This window comes from Lithobates pipiens, unplaced genomic scaffold, assembly GCF_037356315.1.
Source record: "Lithobates pipiens isolate NorthernLeopardFrog02 unplaced genomic scaffold, aLitPip1_a1.2 Scaffold_27, whole genome shotgun sequence".
Lineage (NCBI taxonomy): Eukaryota > Metazoa > Chordata > Amphibia > Anura > Ranidae > Lithobates > Lithobates pipiens.
The window spans coordinates 141,801,618-141,819,479 of record NW_027507788.1 but is presented as its reverse complement, the minus strand read 5'-3'; the positions used below and the strand labels follow the sequence as shown (position 1 = coordinate 141,819,479).

Genomic DNA, 17,862 nt, shown 5'->3' with positions numbered 1-17,862 from the left:
GAAGGGAGGGGAGGAATGAGAAAGGATGACGGAGAAGCGGGGAGAGCGGCTGCCCCTGCTGAGAGCTGCTGGCGCACTAAAAACCGGCATCGCGCCTCATTCATATTCATACTTCTTTATCTCCCCCTGCGGACACGTTAACCCATTTCCGCAGACTTGGCTGACAAAGCAACTCTTCAGACGTGCTGGAAGGCGAGATACCCTTTAACAAGGTTACCCTCTCGACAGAGACTGGGAGAGGGGACACTGGAGGTTACTGTGGCAGAGTTCATGAATTTATCAGGACAGGTTTCAGTCCCTGCTGGATACGCAGGAATCCGCCTGTTTCTTAATTCACTCTGTGCTGCTAAATAATGCAACACTTACTAGTAGACATGGACAGATATTCATTCCAAGACGCAATATGACTTCAACGCACATGCTGCTAGAACTCAGTGGCTACATTTTTAGGGGGTCTTGCAGCAAGGTTCCAGAAGCATTTACCACCTTAAATGGTTCATTGATTAAATTATTTGGTACATTCCTGTTTTTATGGGAATTTTTCCTAGGTAAAAACATTCTGACAAATTTTATTTTACTTCCATAGCATCAACATAATCCCTGGCATTTCAGAGGGTATACAATATAACATCAGTCTGTAGCTCTTATGAGCTTACAATCTATCACAGTCATTGTTTTGTTCAAATTAATACTAGAATATTTTTGAATTGTGGAAAGAGAAAAAGTGGTGGGTGGAGGGAGTATGCCCCTATTTTGTATAGTTACGTAGTCCGGTTGAAATAAAACAAGTCAATCTGGTTCAGTGGTTCTCAACTCCCATCCTCAGGACCCACTAACAGGCCAGATGTTAAGTATTACCTTAGGGCGGTGTTTCTCAATTCCAGTCCTCATGGCCCACTAACAGGTCATGTTTTCAGGCTTTCCATTATTTTGCACAGGTGATTTGATCAGTTTCACTGCCTTAGTAATTACCCCAGCTGTTTCTTCTGAGGGAAATCCTGAAAACATGACCTGTTAGTGGGCCATGAGGACTGGAATTGAGAAACACTGCCTTAGGGAGATGCAAACTAGAATACCGCAATCGCTGAGCAGCAAATTATATCACCTGTGATGTAGTTCAGTTATCTTGCAAACCTGGCCCATTAGTGGGTTCTGAGGACAGGAGTTTAGAACCACTGATGAAGTTCAAACAATAGAAAAAAAAAATGAAAAAATCTCCATATACACAATCATACACCCACAGTTGATCAGGCAGAAGGCAAGCAAAACCCCCTGTAAAGCATGGTCCAATTTGCTCCAGTGGGGGGGAAAAAAATTTTTCCTGATCTCCCAGGAGGCAACTGGATGTTCCTTGGATCAACAATCCCTGGTGTTATTACCTATCAATGTTAAAGTAATTCTAAAGTCAAAAATATTATTTAAAAAAACAAAAAAAACAAACAGGTTATACTTGCCTGCTCTGTGCAATGGCCTTGTACAAAGCAGCCCCGATCCTTCTCTTCTCGGGTCCCCCTGCCGGCACGTCTTGCCTCACACCCCTCTGCCTAGTGATCCACAGCAAGCCGATCGCTATGGGGTTGGTCGTGCAAGCTCACTCCCGAGCTGGCTCTGCGTTTACTTAGACACACACAGAGTGTGGCTTAGCCATGCCTCCTCTCCCCCCTTTACTGGGTGTGAATGACAGCCGCATGAGCCAGTGGCTCCTGCTGCTTCCTCTTTGTCCAATGAGGAGAGAGAGCCAATGCTTTTGTGCACATCACTGGATTGAGATCAGGCCCAAGTATTTAGGGGGGCTGCACGCAGGATGCATTAAAAGGTAAGAAACCACCTGCCTTTAGTACCACTTTAATATCCAGTTATATTTTGTGCATTTATGAAATGCATCCAGCACTTTTCTTTAAACAATCTAGTGTGCTGGATATGCCAACAAAAATCTTCCAGGCATAACTTCAGCAGGAAGAGTAGGGGTCCCTCATAATGGTCCGAGCAGGCGTGCAAATCCAAAGACCCCAAGAACAGAGAGAATGCAACAACAGCGAAATATAAATATACAGGAGGAGTTTTCATGGCAAGGTTCTAGACATTGTTTTGTGTAATATGTCGGGGACAATAAAGATTTTGCTACATTGGGCTTGGCATATTAATGGATTGGCTTGTGCTAAATGCTTTTGGGACATGGACGAGCCCCATCTGGGATACAGCACCCAATCCCTAAAGAGGTGGTCCAGTCTCAGGGCTTGGAAGAGGCAAACGCTTCTTATAAGTCAGGTGGTTGTATAGTTATATAGAGAGTGTGTGTGTGTGTGTGTGTGTGTGTGTGTGTGTGTGTGTGTGTGTGTGTGTGTGTGTGTGTGTGTGTGTGTGTGTTTAAAGGACTACTAAAGGCAAAACATTTTGTTTAGTTTTGGATAGAGTGGATGGAGAGTTATTAAAACACTTGTCAGGTATTATTGTTGTCTGTGCCCCTGTTAAAGGAGATTCACCCTCTCTGTGTGTCCTATTAACCATTAGCATTGGAAGTAAAAGTAAGAGAAAATCCCAAATTTTGGGCTGTGCCAATAAAAGTAATAGAGGGTAAAACTTACAATGCGGACACTAGCTTTGGTGACCTGGGGGTCCCAAGGAAATCCCTTAAATTTGCAGGGATTTCCGTTCACTTCCCATTTGGCTATGGGACTGGAAGTGAAGGTAACTCTCCCCAATGAAACAGAGGGCGAAGCAAAAAATCTGACAGGGGTTATAGCCCTTCCATACTTTATAAAATGGGGGGGGGGGGGAGTTTTGTCCATTGTTCTACTTTAACCACTAGGCCAATATTTATTCTGCTACATATTTTTGGTAAAAAAAGAAATCCCAATAAGAGTATACTGATTAGTTTGCATAAAAGATATAGCATCTACAAACTATGGGATATTTTTATTTATTTTCTTACTAGTAATGGCGGTGATCAGGGAATGCGATATTGCGGTGGACAGTTGGATGCAGACACTTTGGGGGACCAGTACTAAAAACATGCACTGTCAGTGCCGCTGTGTGTATAACCATCAAATGACGGCTGGGCAGTGCAACTCTTGTTCTGGGTGGACATCAAATGACGGCTTCCCAGAATGATCGCTCTCGGGGGCGCGTGGCGATCACGGCCGTGTTGCTAGGACACGTCGAGACCACAATCTGTGTAAAGAGCTACGGCTCTTTAACCATGTGATCGGTTGTGTCTAATCACAGCCGGTCACATGTAAACATGGAGATGCCGGTAATCGGCACTCCTCGCCTCACACTGACAGTGTGGGGAGAGGAGAGCCGATCAGCGGCATCTCCTCACAGGGGACAGCTAGGTATGTAATCAGGGCACTGATCATCAGTGCCCAGATTACAATTAAGTGCCCACCAGTGGCAGCAATGATTGCCCACCACTGCCAACAATCAGTGCCCACAAGTGCCAGCAATCAGTGGCCATTAGTGATGGCAATCAGTGCTGCTTTTCCATGCCCACCAGTGCCGCTTACCTGTGCCCATCGCCCATAAGTACCTATCAGTGCAGCCTATCAGTGCCCTTTTTTTTTTTTAAAGAAAAAGTAAACCCCAGGAATGATTAAATACTACCAAAAGAAAGCTCTATTTGTGTTAAGAAAATGATTACAATTTCACATGGTTACAGTGTAGCATGACCGCGCAATTGTCATTCAAGGTGGAACAACGCTGAAACTGAAAAATGGCCTGGGCAGGAAAGGGGCTCAAGTGCCCTGTATTGAGGTGGATAATCACAGCAGGAGAAGGTAGCCAGCAGTGTGCATGCATGCCCCAGACTCAGAAGTGTCGGATAATGTACTAGGTACGTGATCTGGCACAGCTGTGCCACCTTACATTCATACAAGTTATATGGATGGCAAATAACTACCATTTCACAAATATCTGCCTATTGTGTTTACTAATAAACACTGTTAAAAAAAATATTTTCTCATTTATCTACACACTTCTGACACCCCGAACTGTGGAAGCGAGTTCCACATTCTTACTGCTGTAACAAGAAAGAACCCCTCATGCAGTTTAAAATTCAACTGCCTCTTGTCCAACTACATTGTTTGGCCGCATTTCTTCTTCAGAGACATTAGGTTAAATAGTTTCCTTTCAATGCTAGAGCCCACTTATTAGCTTTGCTGCCCTTCTCTGGACACTCCAGTTTAAGCACATCCTTCCTGAGGATTGGTGACTAAAAGTGAACCGCATACTCAAGATTAGGACAAAACAGAGTTTCGTAAAATGGTAGAAATAGTTATCTCTCTTGAATAAATACAATTTTTAATGCATGCTAATAGTCTGCTAGCCTTGCTTGTTGGCATTGCACGCTATTGCAGAGTCTGATCTATTAGGACCCCTGGATCCTTTTTCGTACCTGGATTCCCCCAGAAGTTATTCCCCTAATGAGTAACTTACATTTATATTTTTAGCTCCCAAGTATATTGCTTTACATTTTTCAATATGAAAACTCATCTGCTGTAATCTCAATTTTAACTACTGTATTTATTGGCGTATGACACTCACTTTTTCAACATTAAAAACGGGTGCAAATAGCATGTGTGTGTTATACGCCAATACAAAAAAATTTAGTTTTTCCTAAAACTTCCCTCTTAAAATGAACGTGCGTGTTATACACCTGTGCTTGTTATACGCCGATAAATACTGTAGGTCTTCTTGTAAAGTTGTTATATCCTTCTGTGACATTATTGCCCTGCTTAGCTTTGTATAAACACTGAGATTAAACTAGTTATTCCAACTTCTACTTTGTTCATGAACAAGTTAAACAGAATTAATTCCAGAACAAAGCCCTGTGGTACCCTGCTCACCACTCTAGACAGACCATTCAGAAAATATGCCACTTTGGATATGTTCCTGCAGGCAGTTTTCTATGCAGGTACATACAATATCATCAATGCCAAAAGACCTTCATTTGTAAAGTTTAAGTGTTGTTAGATGCCAAATGTCTTAGTGAAATCTAGATACACTATGTCCACAGGCCTTCCTCTATCCAAATTACAGCTTACGCTGCAACCACGTTGGTTACTATTTTCATCAGGAAATTTGTGGATATGGTCCCTTAGAATTCCCTCTAAAGAGTTTACATACTATCTATGTTAGGGTGACTGCTCTGTAGTTCCCCAGTATATATCTTGCCACTTAGTTTAATATTGGTACCACATTTGCTTTTTTGCCAAACTTAGTACTGGTACAGTTGGTAGTCTGTCCTTAAAAATTAGAAATATAGGTCTGGCTATAACATGGTTAAGTTGTTCCAGAATTGTCAGGTGTAAGCCATCTGGTCCTGGTTTTTTATTCACATTAAAGGTTTTCCATTTTATTTTTTTCAAACACTGTTCTCTGTCAGCCACAAGAGTACATGCAATACAATGTTTTTAATACATCAAATCAAATAAACTTAAGATAAGAATGTAACCAACTTCATCGTACATTTTACAGGGTCAAGATGTTCTGACCTAGATTTACTATTCATATTTAACCACTTAAGCCCCGGACCAATTTTCAGCCAAAGGACCAGGCCCCTTTTTCCCCAATTCGGCACTGCGTCGCTTTAACTGACAATTGTGCGGTCGTGCGACGTGGCTCCCAAACAAAATTGGCGTTCTTTTTCCCCACAAATAGAGCTTTGTTTTGGTGGTATTTGATCACCTCTACGGTTTTTATTTTTTGCGCTATAAACAAAAATAGAGCGACAATTTTGAAAAAAATTCAATATTTTTCTTTGCTATAATAAATATCCCCAAAAAATATATAAAAAACATTTTTTTCCCTCAGTTTAGACCAATACGTATTCTTCGACATATTTTTGGTAAAAAAAAAATAAAAAAAATAATAGCAATTAGCGATTGATTGGTTTGCGCAAAAGTTATAGCGTTTACAAAATAGGGGATAGTTTTATAGCATTTTTTATAATTTTTATTATTTCTTTTTTTTTTAACTAGTAATGGCGGCAATCAGCAATTTTTATATTGTGACTGCGACATTATGGTGGACACATCGGACATGTTTGACACATTTTTGGGACCATTGTCATTTATACAGCAATTGGTTCTATTTAAATGCACTGATTCCTGTGTAAATGACACTGGCAGTGAAGGAGTTAACCACTAGGGGGCAGTGTGGGTGTTATGTATGATGTTGTGTGTTTTTTTATTGTAGGGAGGCGTGGCCTGGCATGTGACGTCCATAATCGTCTTTCCCTATAAAAGGGAACAGACGATCGGTGACAGCCACAGTAGGAAGCACGGGGAGAGGTTTGTTTACACAGACCTCTCCTTGTTCATCAGCTCTGTGACCAGATCGGGAGACACCAGCGGCGATCGGGTCCGCTTGTCACGGAGGAGCTCAGGACCGGGTCGGGAGCGCGCCGCCGACGGCACACTCCCGACCCACGGCTGGGCACTTAAAAAGCAATGTACAGGTATGTGCTTGTGTCCAGCCGCGCCATTCAGCCGACGTACATCGGCGTGAGGCGGTCCTTAAGTGGTTAAAGAAAAAAACGTACGTTTGTTTTTTAAATCTCAGCAATGTGCCTCTCATAAATCTATTTTTGCTGCGCTGTTTGCACTCCTGCATTTCTTATTGCATTCTTTGTAGTTTTAGAATGCTAATGGTGACCCCTCGGCCTTCTATTACTTTGTCCTCACCTGCACACTTTCACCCTTGTTCACTCCATGGTATACCTCTCATTGATCCCGCGCCCCCCCCCCCCCCCATATCCTAGCTTCTCCAACCTTCTAGTTATCTGCTCAGCTGCTTGCAAAGTTGGCACAGTTCTCCATGATGCCAAAACTTTAGTCAACATTCCAGCATCTATTGAAATATCAGTCTTGGGTGGAGTGACCTTAAGTTTAAGCTGAAACCTGTAAAAACTTAAAATTGGCACAGTGAAGAACTAGGAACATTACAGATGTAATCACCTGGAAAAAATATAGTAGAACACACAGGAACTAAAGGTAGATAAAAAGGTGAACTTGCGCTTTAAAGCCTGCTCATTCTCCATAGCAACACAAAATGTCAGCGCTTCCTCTCCCCAGAAACCCCATTAGAAATCCTTGTTCCGCTCTGTAGATTCACCCCTGAACTGGCCTGAGCACATCTGCTGCAGAGACTAGGATGAGGAGGGGAAAAAATAAAAATAAAAAAATCACATCTCCTTGCAATCCAGCACAAGCCTGACAAAAGGCAGAGCAGCCTGTGGGGAGACAGTCAATGCAAACATTTCCATTCAATGCGCTAGCATGAATGTCGGCCCTCACTAATGCAAATGGTTATCCACCCAGCAGAGATAATGGTCTTGAAACACTGCTCTGCAGTCATTTTCCCCAATTTGTCACACAAGCTGAGCTGTCTCGGCTCAATCGTGCGACGCACTGTCGTTTTGAGCTCCCTCTCGCTTTTAATACCATTATTCGGTTTGGTATTTTTCTGAAAGGGATGTGGAAACATGCAGGAACAACAGGGAAGACTGGAATGCATCAGAAAATGGGTCCTAACTAGAGTGACACACAAGGGTAGTGGTGGAGAGAAATGTTACAGGCAATCACTTTTGCAGCATGCTGCTTTTAAGTGTTGAAAATAAGATATTTAAAATTCAGAAACTAAAATTTAAAAGCACTTAAAGACTTATTTAAATTCACGTTACACAAATCAATAGGTCATATGTTGACAAGCCCAAATCACAATCTCTTATATAGTACTAAAGGGAGAAAAAAGGTGGGCCCTCACTATGCCAGGAGCTAGCGAGGGTGCGTTCCATCCATTTGGCTGCAAGGCCTATTCTGCCTTAAAGGGATATGGTAGCCCACTTCCTGTATGCCTTTGATGTTTGGTCACTCCTTATATCAGTCTTTGGAAGTCAATACACCGGCAAATACTCTGGCTCATTCGCGGTGGGATTGTTTTGTATGTCATCATGTGATCCCGCATGTTATCAGCAATGCTTCTTTCCTTGCCAGGTATACTTTATTCACCCTCAAGCCATGTACTAAAGTCTGCTCATGCAATACTGAATTATAAAATTCATGACACATCTTGATATTGTCTATGCAATCCATGTTTACTCAGGTCTCCTTTGGCTATTACCACTGGGGATCTCCCAGGTCCAGAGGTAATAGCCATGTCCCCTATGTTTGTCCCCCTGACCATATATATCATCCTCCCCTCTGCATCTGACGTCGATCAGCAACCACCCAATCAGTCCTGAAGAAGAAAGTACACCTTGAGAAACATGTAGACGTTTAAAGTATGGAGTAACACACTGGCCGTGATCCACTTAGACTCCTAATACCACTGATGGACTTAAACACATTCTGTACTCTAAACACTAATAATATTTGTCTTGTGCAAAAAGTACACCCCTCCAATTTACCACCACTTTAAATTCATAAAATTAGAAACAGGTGTTCCAAATTAGGTGCCAGTGACTAGAACAGGTAAGATGCCAAAGGATAAGTTCACCTTTATAACATAAATGCACATCTTTTTGCAGGTAAAATGTGCATTTGTTTTTTTTTTTTACTAGGAACCTGTAAAGCATTGCACCCACTATCAGCAGATCATGGGTGCCATGCAGGACTCCTGCAGACTGTCAGTGTAAGCTGCCTGCTCGTACCTCGTGCAGGAAAACAGTTAACACACTAACAGGAACAGGCAATGAACTACCCAGAACTCCATGACGTGGCCAGGTGTGGCATTTTTTTTTTTTTTTTTAATAGTGACAGTGAGTTCATGGAGAAGATCCCTGGCTTGTAGTCACTAGAGGTAGCAAATTGGGGAGCCACTGCAGGACTGGGAACATGTTGCCCTAAAAACAAGCGGAACATGTAACATGTTCCCAAAGGCGAAGAAATTTAAAAATATCCCCATTTTTTATTTTTATTCAATCATTTCACCATAACAAGAACAACTTACAAGTGCTGTGGATTTCAAACAACTGATAATCTGTCCAGGCCTAACTGGCTCAGCAAATTCAGTCCAAGAGCTGGAGATTTAATGTTAATAAAAAATTCTATCTGGAGATATGCAGATAACTCCTGCAACAGTTGGTTTCAAGTGTATACATCAAAAGATTGACAGGCAGTTCCTGCAAAGGAATCCATATACTTGAAAATGAATTAAAGCAGACTTGAAAATGAAGGTTAAAGCTTTCATGTAGTAATTTAATGCAGTAAAAGTAAGCTTCTGAGGGTGTATTTACTTTTTCCACAATACCCCATTACATCTATTAATCTTTTTGTTAAATGACTGAAAAGGCAAATATTCCTTGTGTTTTTCCCCACGTATATCACCTTTATCTGTAGGCATGCTCTAGTTAAAAATGTAATGTTTGTTTGAACATGTTGAAAGAGTAAGCCCACTTTTATAGGGTGTACTATAGGTTTAAGTACTGTTCTTACCACAATTTCTTTATTCATTCCAGTGCCTTTTCACTTGCTAGAAAATAAGTACTCCAGAAGAGTCAATTCCCTAGCACAGCCCCCTTCTTTCCCTGTCTCTGGTTACATAGTTGGAAGGGTTGAATAAAGACAACAATCCATCCAGTTCAACACACGTACGTGTGTGTGTGTGTGTGTGTGTGTGTGTGTGTAAAATCATTTCCCACATCCCTGTTTGTGTTTGTTAAGATTCACATCCGAGAGTCTTCTAACTCTATCCAAACTTCCTGCCGACAACACCGATTGTGGAAGAGAGTTCCACCATCCTTACCGCCCCGACAGTGAAAAAACCCCTACGCAGCTTAAGGTTACACTGCTTCTTCCTCCAGTCTCATCGTGTGGCCCTGTATCATCTTATATTCCCTGGCACTGAAAAGATTCATACTTAAGCTGGGATCACTGTTGAGATATTTGTGTATTGCCATCATATCTCCTCTCAAGCGGGAGAATAAATTTAGTGCTAGTTGTTCCTCTAGTCCCCATATTCATTTAGTTACCCTTCTCTGGACTCTTTCCAGCTCCAGTACATCCTTTGGGGTCTGGTGACCAGAACTGGACGGAATACTTCAGATGTGCGGTCGAGCCAGAGTTTTATAAAGTGTCAGGATTCTCGTTTTATCTGTGGTAAATTCCCTTTTGAATGCATGCCAATATACTGCAGGGTTTGGTAGCCACAGCTTGACACCACATGCTATTGCGCAGTCTGTCTTCTACTAGGACCCCTAGATCTTTCATCTTGGAATCTCCCAGAGGTTCTCCACCTAATGAGTAACTTGTGTTTATATTTTTATTCAGGCAACGTTTCCATATCCTGAGATCCAGATCGAGCTATTTAACCCATCCTCTAAATCATTTATAAATAAATTAAACAGAATTGGTCGCAAGCTATTTATCCCATTCACTGTTATCATTTATAAATAAATTAAACAAAATTGGTCCCAGGACAGAGCCTTGAGGTACCCCTCTATCCACTTTAGACCATTCTGAGTACACGTTATTTATCGTCACCATTTGGACCCGCCCCCGTAGCCAGTTTTCTATCCAAGAACAAAGCCTATGGTCTATACCAGGGATATGCAATTAGCGGACCTCCAGCTGTTGCAAAACTACAAGTCCCATCATGCCTCTGCCTCTAGGTGTCATGCTTGTGGCTGTCAGAGTCTTGCTATGCCTCATGGGACTTGCAGTTCTGCAACAGCTGGAGGTCTGCTAATTACATATCCCTGGTCTATACCCACTGACCTCAATTTGTAGATTAAGTATTGTGTGGGACTGTATCAAATGCTTTTGCAAAATCCAGATACATCACATCCACCGGCCTACCTTTGTCCAAATGGCAGCTCACTTCCTCGTAAAATGTTAATAAGTTGGTTTAGCAAGAGCGACCTTTTGTAAACCCATGCTGATTACTGCCAATTATAAGATTTTCAGCCGCAAATTCTTGGATATGGTCCTTTATGATCCCCTCAAATAGTTTACAAACTACCGATGTTAGACTGGCAGGCCTATAAGTTCCCTGGAATAGATCTCTCTCCTTTTTTGAATATTGGTACCATGTGGGCTTTTTGCCAATCAGTTGGTACCAATCCTGTCAGTATGCTGTCCATGAAGATTAGGAATAGCGGTCTGCCTATATCCTTACAGAGTTCTTTATGGACTCTCGAGTGTAAGCCATTCCGGCCTGGAAATTTATTTATGTTAAGCTTCTCTAATCCTTTCTGGACACCGGCCTCTGTTAGCCACAAAGGTAAATCCTGTGGCGTGTTGCCAACACTACTGTTGTGGTTGTTATAGCCATCCTTTTCTTGTGTGAAGACTGAGAAGAAAGCATTTAGTACAGCCAACTTCTCCAAGCCATCTGTAACCATCTTCCCTTCCTCGTCCAATGTGGGGCCAATGTGTTCCAACCACACCCTTTTACTGTTAATATATTTAAAAAAAATGTATTGAGATTATTTTTTACTCTTCTCCGCTATGTGTCTCTCATAGTCCTTTTTAGCCACCTTGATTGCGTTCTTACACTTGTTATTGCATTCCTTGTAGTGTTGGAATGCTGACATCGACCCCTCCACTTTGTACTTTTTGAAGGCCATGTTTTTGTCCTTAATATGACTCCTAAAGCAGTCCATTTTTCCTCTCTGTGTTCAATGTTTCAAGGATTTGGTCCCACTCAATATCCTGCAGCACTGAGCTCAGTTTAGAAAAGTTGTCTCTCTTGAAATTTAGTGTTCTTGTACTCCGCTCATGCCTTTACTATAATTTATGCTGAATGTAATAATTCTGTGGTCGCTAGTTCACAAGTTGTCCCATATTTCCACATCTACACTATGAATTGTATCATTTGTAGTCAATAGTAGTGCATTATTTCTAGTCGGGGAATCCACCAATTGGAACATGTAGTTGTCCTGCAAGTCATTTAAGAAATGGCGGGCCTTTAATGAGTGAGCTGTCCCTTTCACCCAGTCAATGTCAAGATAGTTGAAGTCCCCCAAGGGAAAGGAGATCCAACTCCACCTCCTCCTTCAGGTTAGGCAGCCTGCAACATACCCCCACTATTAATTTCCCGCTGACTTCTACCCTTTGGAGTTCCACCGATACGGACTCCACCTGCCCCTTGCCCCATCACTGATGCCATTCCACTGTTCTACCCGTAAATCATTCCTGATATATAGACACACCCCTCCCAGTCTTCCTCCCTCCCTGTCCCACCAATACAAGTTGGTTGTCGAATTAAAATCTGTGCTGGCTTCGTGCTCTGAAATCTAGGGCTTGTAGTTGACAATTCATACCTTAGCTTTGGCAAGTCCAGCCCAAAATTTACTTAAGTCACTTACCTGCCAAGCGACACCAAGCTTGGAGATCTCTCGGCCAGACATGCCTTCGGTTATTGTCGCCAGCTCCGAACATTTCTTTCCATAGTCAAATTGGGCAACTTTCAAACGTCTACAGAAAAAGAACATGAGGGTTAGAAAAGTCAAGGGATGATCTAATGCACTGTAAAATTGAGCTAATTGAGCATGCTTCTCCGTGAGGGAGACTGTACATTGCAGAGGACAATGGCTCTGAGGCCTGAAAGGTACAGATCTATAGGTCGCAAGGGAGCTGAAAAGCTATTGCACAAACATGAAACATTGATCTTTGTTTACACAGCTAATTAGGGCACCACAGTTTCACTTGAATGTACAGTGGATATAAAAAGTCTACACGTTGCAAAAATGGCAAGTTTTTGAGATGTAGGGGGAAAAAAAATGAAAAAAATCAGACCAAGATAAAAATCACCTCTTTCCACCTTTAATGTGACCTATAATCCATGCAATCCAATTAAATACAAACTGAAATCTATATAAAAATAAACAATTTAAAATAACATGGTACCATTATTATGGACACCCTTAAACTAATACTTTCCTGAGGCACCTTTTGATTTTAGGACAGCATTCAGTCTTTTGTGGTAGTAGTTATCAGCTTGGCACATCTTGCCTTGAGAATTATTGCCCACTCTTCCTTGCAAAAGCGATCCAAATATGTCAGATCGCGAGAGCATATCTTGTGCCCAGCCCTCTTGAGATCACCCCACAGATTTTCAATTGGATTCAGGTCTGGGCTCTGGCTGGGCCATTCTTAAACTTTGATCATTTTCTGGTGAAGCCATTTTAGTTTCTACTTTACGAGTATTCATTTTTATATTGAATAAGTGAAATTCATGTGTACTTAATGTTATATCCACTTAAGGAATTCTGTACAGATGATGTTGTAAATTTACACATGTTCCACAGTGCACAGCTAGACAGGCGACTCATTTCCCAATTCAGCAATTCATCTTACTGGTATATCAGCTGAGCTTAATATCCCCCCCCCCTTCTGTCACCTGACTAACTGGCAGTGATATGGCATCATGCTTTCTGATCAGCATGCAGAGGCTGACCCAGGAAGCAGTAATGCTAAATCAGGAAGTAGCAGAAATTAAGTATACAGAAATCAACAGAAATAAAAGGATTTAAAAAAAAGGACCAATAATTCTTTGTAGCATTCAAAAATTTTTTTAGTGCTCTTCTTATCAATCTGACAAAAAAAAAAAAAATTAAGTTTAGAACTGTAGATGCTTGCCTCTAAATACTGCACACAATCAGCATACTTGGCAACATTGTCCACACTTACTGCTTGCCCTCGCTTGCTGGTTTTAAAACGTATTTATCAAAATAAAGCCGGACCAGGCGCTCCCTCTCCGCCAATCCAGGAAGGTCAAAGTTGACAATCTCATCTATTCGATCATTGATGGCCCAGTCAAACTGTTCTGGCTGATTACTGGCCAGCACCAACATAAACCTGGAAGAGGAAACACAGCTTTACTTAGTATACAAATTGTATTCCCAGAATTAAAGGGGTTACTAAACACACAACAATAAAATCAGTCTGTATATGCAGTAAAGCGTGCTTGTTATACTTACCGTGGAACCTAAGGGGTTAGTCCTCTGCATTGTGTAAAAATGCTGTTTGATCCTGTCTTCACTGACCCCCCCCACCCCCATTTTATTCACATGTCCCCAATCCAACTCCAGATATAACAGCCTTGGGCACCCTGCACATGCTCAGTTTGGTGTTTATTGCTAGAGGGTGCATGTGATCAGCACAGGGCCAATGAGTACTTTCCAGACAGTGTCAGGTGTCATGCAGGATCATAGCACAATCAGAGGAGAATAAAAACTCCTACTACAAGCTTTAACTAGCCACTCATAGAAGTCATGAGACTGCTACAGTGCCTTGAAAATGTATTCATACCCCTTGAAATTTTGTCACGTTACAATCAAAAACTTAAATGTATTTTATTGGTATTTTATATGGTAGACCAACACAAAGTGGCACAGAATTGTGAGTGAAAGGAAAATGGTTTTCAATTTTTTTTACAAATCAATATGTGATAAGTGTGGGGTGCATTTGTATTCAGCCCCCTGAGTCAATACTTTGTAGAACCACCTTTCACTGCAATTACAGCTGCAAGTCTTTTTGGGGATGTCTCTACCAGCTTTGTACATCTACAGTGAAATTTATGCCCATTCTTCTTTGCAAAATAGCTCAAGCTCTGTCAGATTGGGTAGCGAGTGCCACAGATTCTCAAATGGATTAAGGGCTGGACCTTGACAGGGCCAGTCTAAAACATGAATATGCTTTCATCTAAACCATTCCATTGTAGCTCTGGCTGTATGTATAGGGTCGTTGTCCGCTGAAAAGTGAACCTCCGTCCCAGTCCAAAGTCTTTGGCAGACTAACAGGCTTTCTTCTAGGATTGCCCTGTATTTGGCTCCATCCATCTTTCATCAAGTGACAAGCTTCCCTTTCCCTGCTGAAGAAAATAAATCCCCACAACATGAAGCTGTCGCCACCACCATGTTTCACGGTGGGTATGGTGTGTAGTTTTCCGTCACACATAGCGGTTTGCTTTTAGACCAAAAAGTTAAATTTTTGTCTGTTTGTTGTGTCCCCCACATGGCTTCTCATAAACGGCAAACTTCTTATGGCTTTCTTTGAACAATGACTTTCTTCTTGCCACTCTTCCGTAAAGGTTAGATTTGTGGAGTGCATGACTAATCGTTGTCCTCTGGACAGATTCTGCCACTTGAGTTGTGGATCTCTGCAGCTCCTCCAGAGTAACCATGGGTCTCTTGGCTGCTTCTCTGATTAATGCTCTTTTTCTAGCCTGCCAGTTTAAGGGGATGGCCATGTCTTGATAGGTTTGCAGTTGTACCGTACTCTTTCCAATTTCAGATGATGGATTGGACAGTGCTCCGCGAGATGTTCATAGCATGGGCTATTTTTTAAAACCTTACCCTGCTTTAAACTTCTCCACAATTGTATCCCTGACCTGTCTGATGTGTTCCTTGGCCTTCATGATGCTGTTTTTTCACTAAGGTTCTCTATCAAACTTCTGAGGGCTTCACAGAACAGCATTACTTATACTAGGATAAAATTACACACAGGTGGACTCGATTTTACAATTCAGTGACTTCTGAAGGCAATAGGTTCCACTAGATTTTAGGTAGGGGTATAAGAGTAAAGGGGGCCGACTACAAATGTTCGCCACACTTTTCACATATTTTTAAAAAATTTTAAAAAACATTTATCATTTTTCTTTCACGTCACACAATTATGTGCCCTTGTGTTGGTCCATCACATAAAATCCCAATAAAATACAATTACGTTTTTGGTTGTAACATGACAAAATGTGGGAAATGTCAAGGGGAATGAATAATTTCAAGGCACTGTATGTACTGCTAACAAGAAAAGGTATTTAGCAGTTTATTATATTTACTAAAATAATTGCATTTCCATGTTCCGTGTACTGTGGGGGACCAGATATAGTGAATATGGGTCCTGGGTTAATAACACTTTTTTGCTATTGTTGAACAAATATTATACAATGCCATCAGTCAATCCAAAAATTTTACAAATCTGAAGGTTTCAAAAAGAAAAAGGGGAGTTTTATCTTTCTCAGAATAGAATTTTACTTACAGTAATATTCCTTTCCCTGAGTTTGAGAAACAAAGCTGTTGACTGAGCACAAGTTGTAAAGAGCAGCTTGGTGGTCACTCTCATTTCACCTGTACAACCTTGACACTTCAGCTTGTGCATCTTGTTCAATGGGGTCATTTTTCAACCCTCTGACTTTAGCCATGTCTCTGAGCACTTTCACACCTTGTGCTTCTGGAGTTTGAACCCTCCTGCTAGGTTGCAGTTCTGGACTATGGTGGGACTGGAGGCTAATTGATTCCGTGGGGTTCCATATTCTTTGCGCATTTTTGCAACCTTGCTGCATATTCATAAAACTTTTGATTTTCCTGGTGTCACGCCTCAATAATTGAGTTACTTCAAACAGTACTGCATCTATCTGAAGGGTGGTTTACAATTCGATTTTTCTGACCCATTTTATCTGGGGTAATAAAGCTGCCTAATAATTATGTACACCCGAAAGTAAAAATATGGCTTCCCAATAAAACGCACAGCGCCTCAGTGTGAAAGCACTCGGGCTTTTACATTGGGATTGCAGTTGCAGCTTCTTTCAGGTGCTTTTTTTTCACGCTAAAGCGCCTGAAAAACGCTCCAGTGTGAAAGGAATCTCGGTGTGAAAGCCCTCAGGCTTTTACATTGGGATCGCAGTTGTGACTTCTTTCAGGCACTTTTTTTTAACGCTAAAGCGCATGAAAAGCGCCTGAAAAACGCCCCAGTGTGAAAGGGGTCTAACAGATTTCTTTTAGTCGCTCTGCAAGTTATACAAAAACCTGTTCAGCCTGAAAGTGCAGTGCCGTACACACATACAGCATCCCTTGATGAGCCGATTTGCCACTCATGTATTATTAGCGTTTGTAAATCAGCACCTGTCCACATCTAGCCCTGCCTGCCACTTTGTAGATTGCCAACAATGCGTCTGCTGCTGACACCCTCCCACTGTGATCTACAATGGCTGGGGGGTATGGGGGGAAGATGGAGGATTTTGCTCAGTTAACGAAGATCAAGAAAAGTTTTTTTGCTTAAAATTAACGTGGCTTGTGCATTACATTAATTTGGCCCTTGTTTAAACTGTCATACAGAAGCCTTTATTTGTACTTTATTATAAGGTATGAAACATTTAGGCCACACACTGGATGAAACAAAATGATAGATCACCATGAACTTATATCCAATAAACATTTAGGGCCAGTTCACACCAGATGCAGTTCTGTTTTTTTTCTGCACCAATACAGTCAGTTCCGGTCAGTTTCTGCACCGGAAACTGACCAGAAACTGATTGCATGGTGTGAACTAGAGCCATTGGAATACATGGAAAACACTGTGCATGCATTTTTAGTGCAGAAAAAAAGTGCACGGAACTGAATGGAACTGCGTCTGGCGTGAACTGGCCCTTAAAATAAAAAGCATTCGATTTGGAAAACATGTATAAAAATAATGGTAAAGTCAGAGTACCAACTGCTTCATATCTGCGCATGCAATGCATGTAGTGCAGGGGTCTGCCTCATGGCATACCAACAGAACAAGCCATTTATGTAGAGCCTCACTATATCATTTTATAAATCTAATGGAGGAGGTACAATCAGACTGTAGCATGTCAAGCCAGCTTTAAAGATACCAACAAAGGAGCTGATTAATCAAAGTACAAAGCAACCAATCAGTTTCTACATTCTCTCAATGCACAATCATGGCAAGGGAGAATCGGATTGCTGTTACGACAAACACAGACTGTTCTTGCTTCAGACGCAGTAATAAATAATGCCCAAAATTGCTGCTGAGTCAATCTCTCCACATGGCCTCTCATATCATCCCTCTTGAATTTATGGTTTTCTTCCTGCCACTTTGCAAGAGTCCTCAATAAATTCACAAATAACAATCCTAAGGAAAC

General features: G+C 41.5%; 1 protein-coding gene across 1 annotated transcript in view; it reads right to left on the bottom strand.

The window, feature by feature from the left end:
- ATAD3A (ATPase family AAA domain containing 3A) overlaps nt 1-17,862 on the bottom strand; it is a 119,049-nt gene that overhangs the window by 30,854 nt on the left and 70,333 nt on the right. The window contains exons 14-15 of the mRNA XM_077457581.1: nt 13,632-13,799; nt 12,308-12,416 (exon numbers count right to left, since the gene is read on the bottom strand). Coding sequence (XP_077313707.1) covers nt 12,308-12,416; nt 13,632-13,799 — 277 coding nt within the window. The remainder of the gene's footprint in view (nt 1-12,307; nt 12,417-13,631; nt 13,800-17,862) is intronic.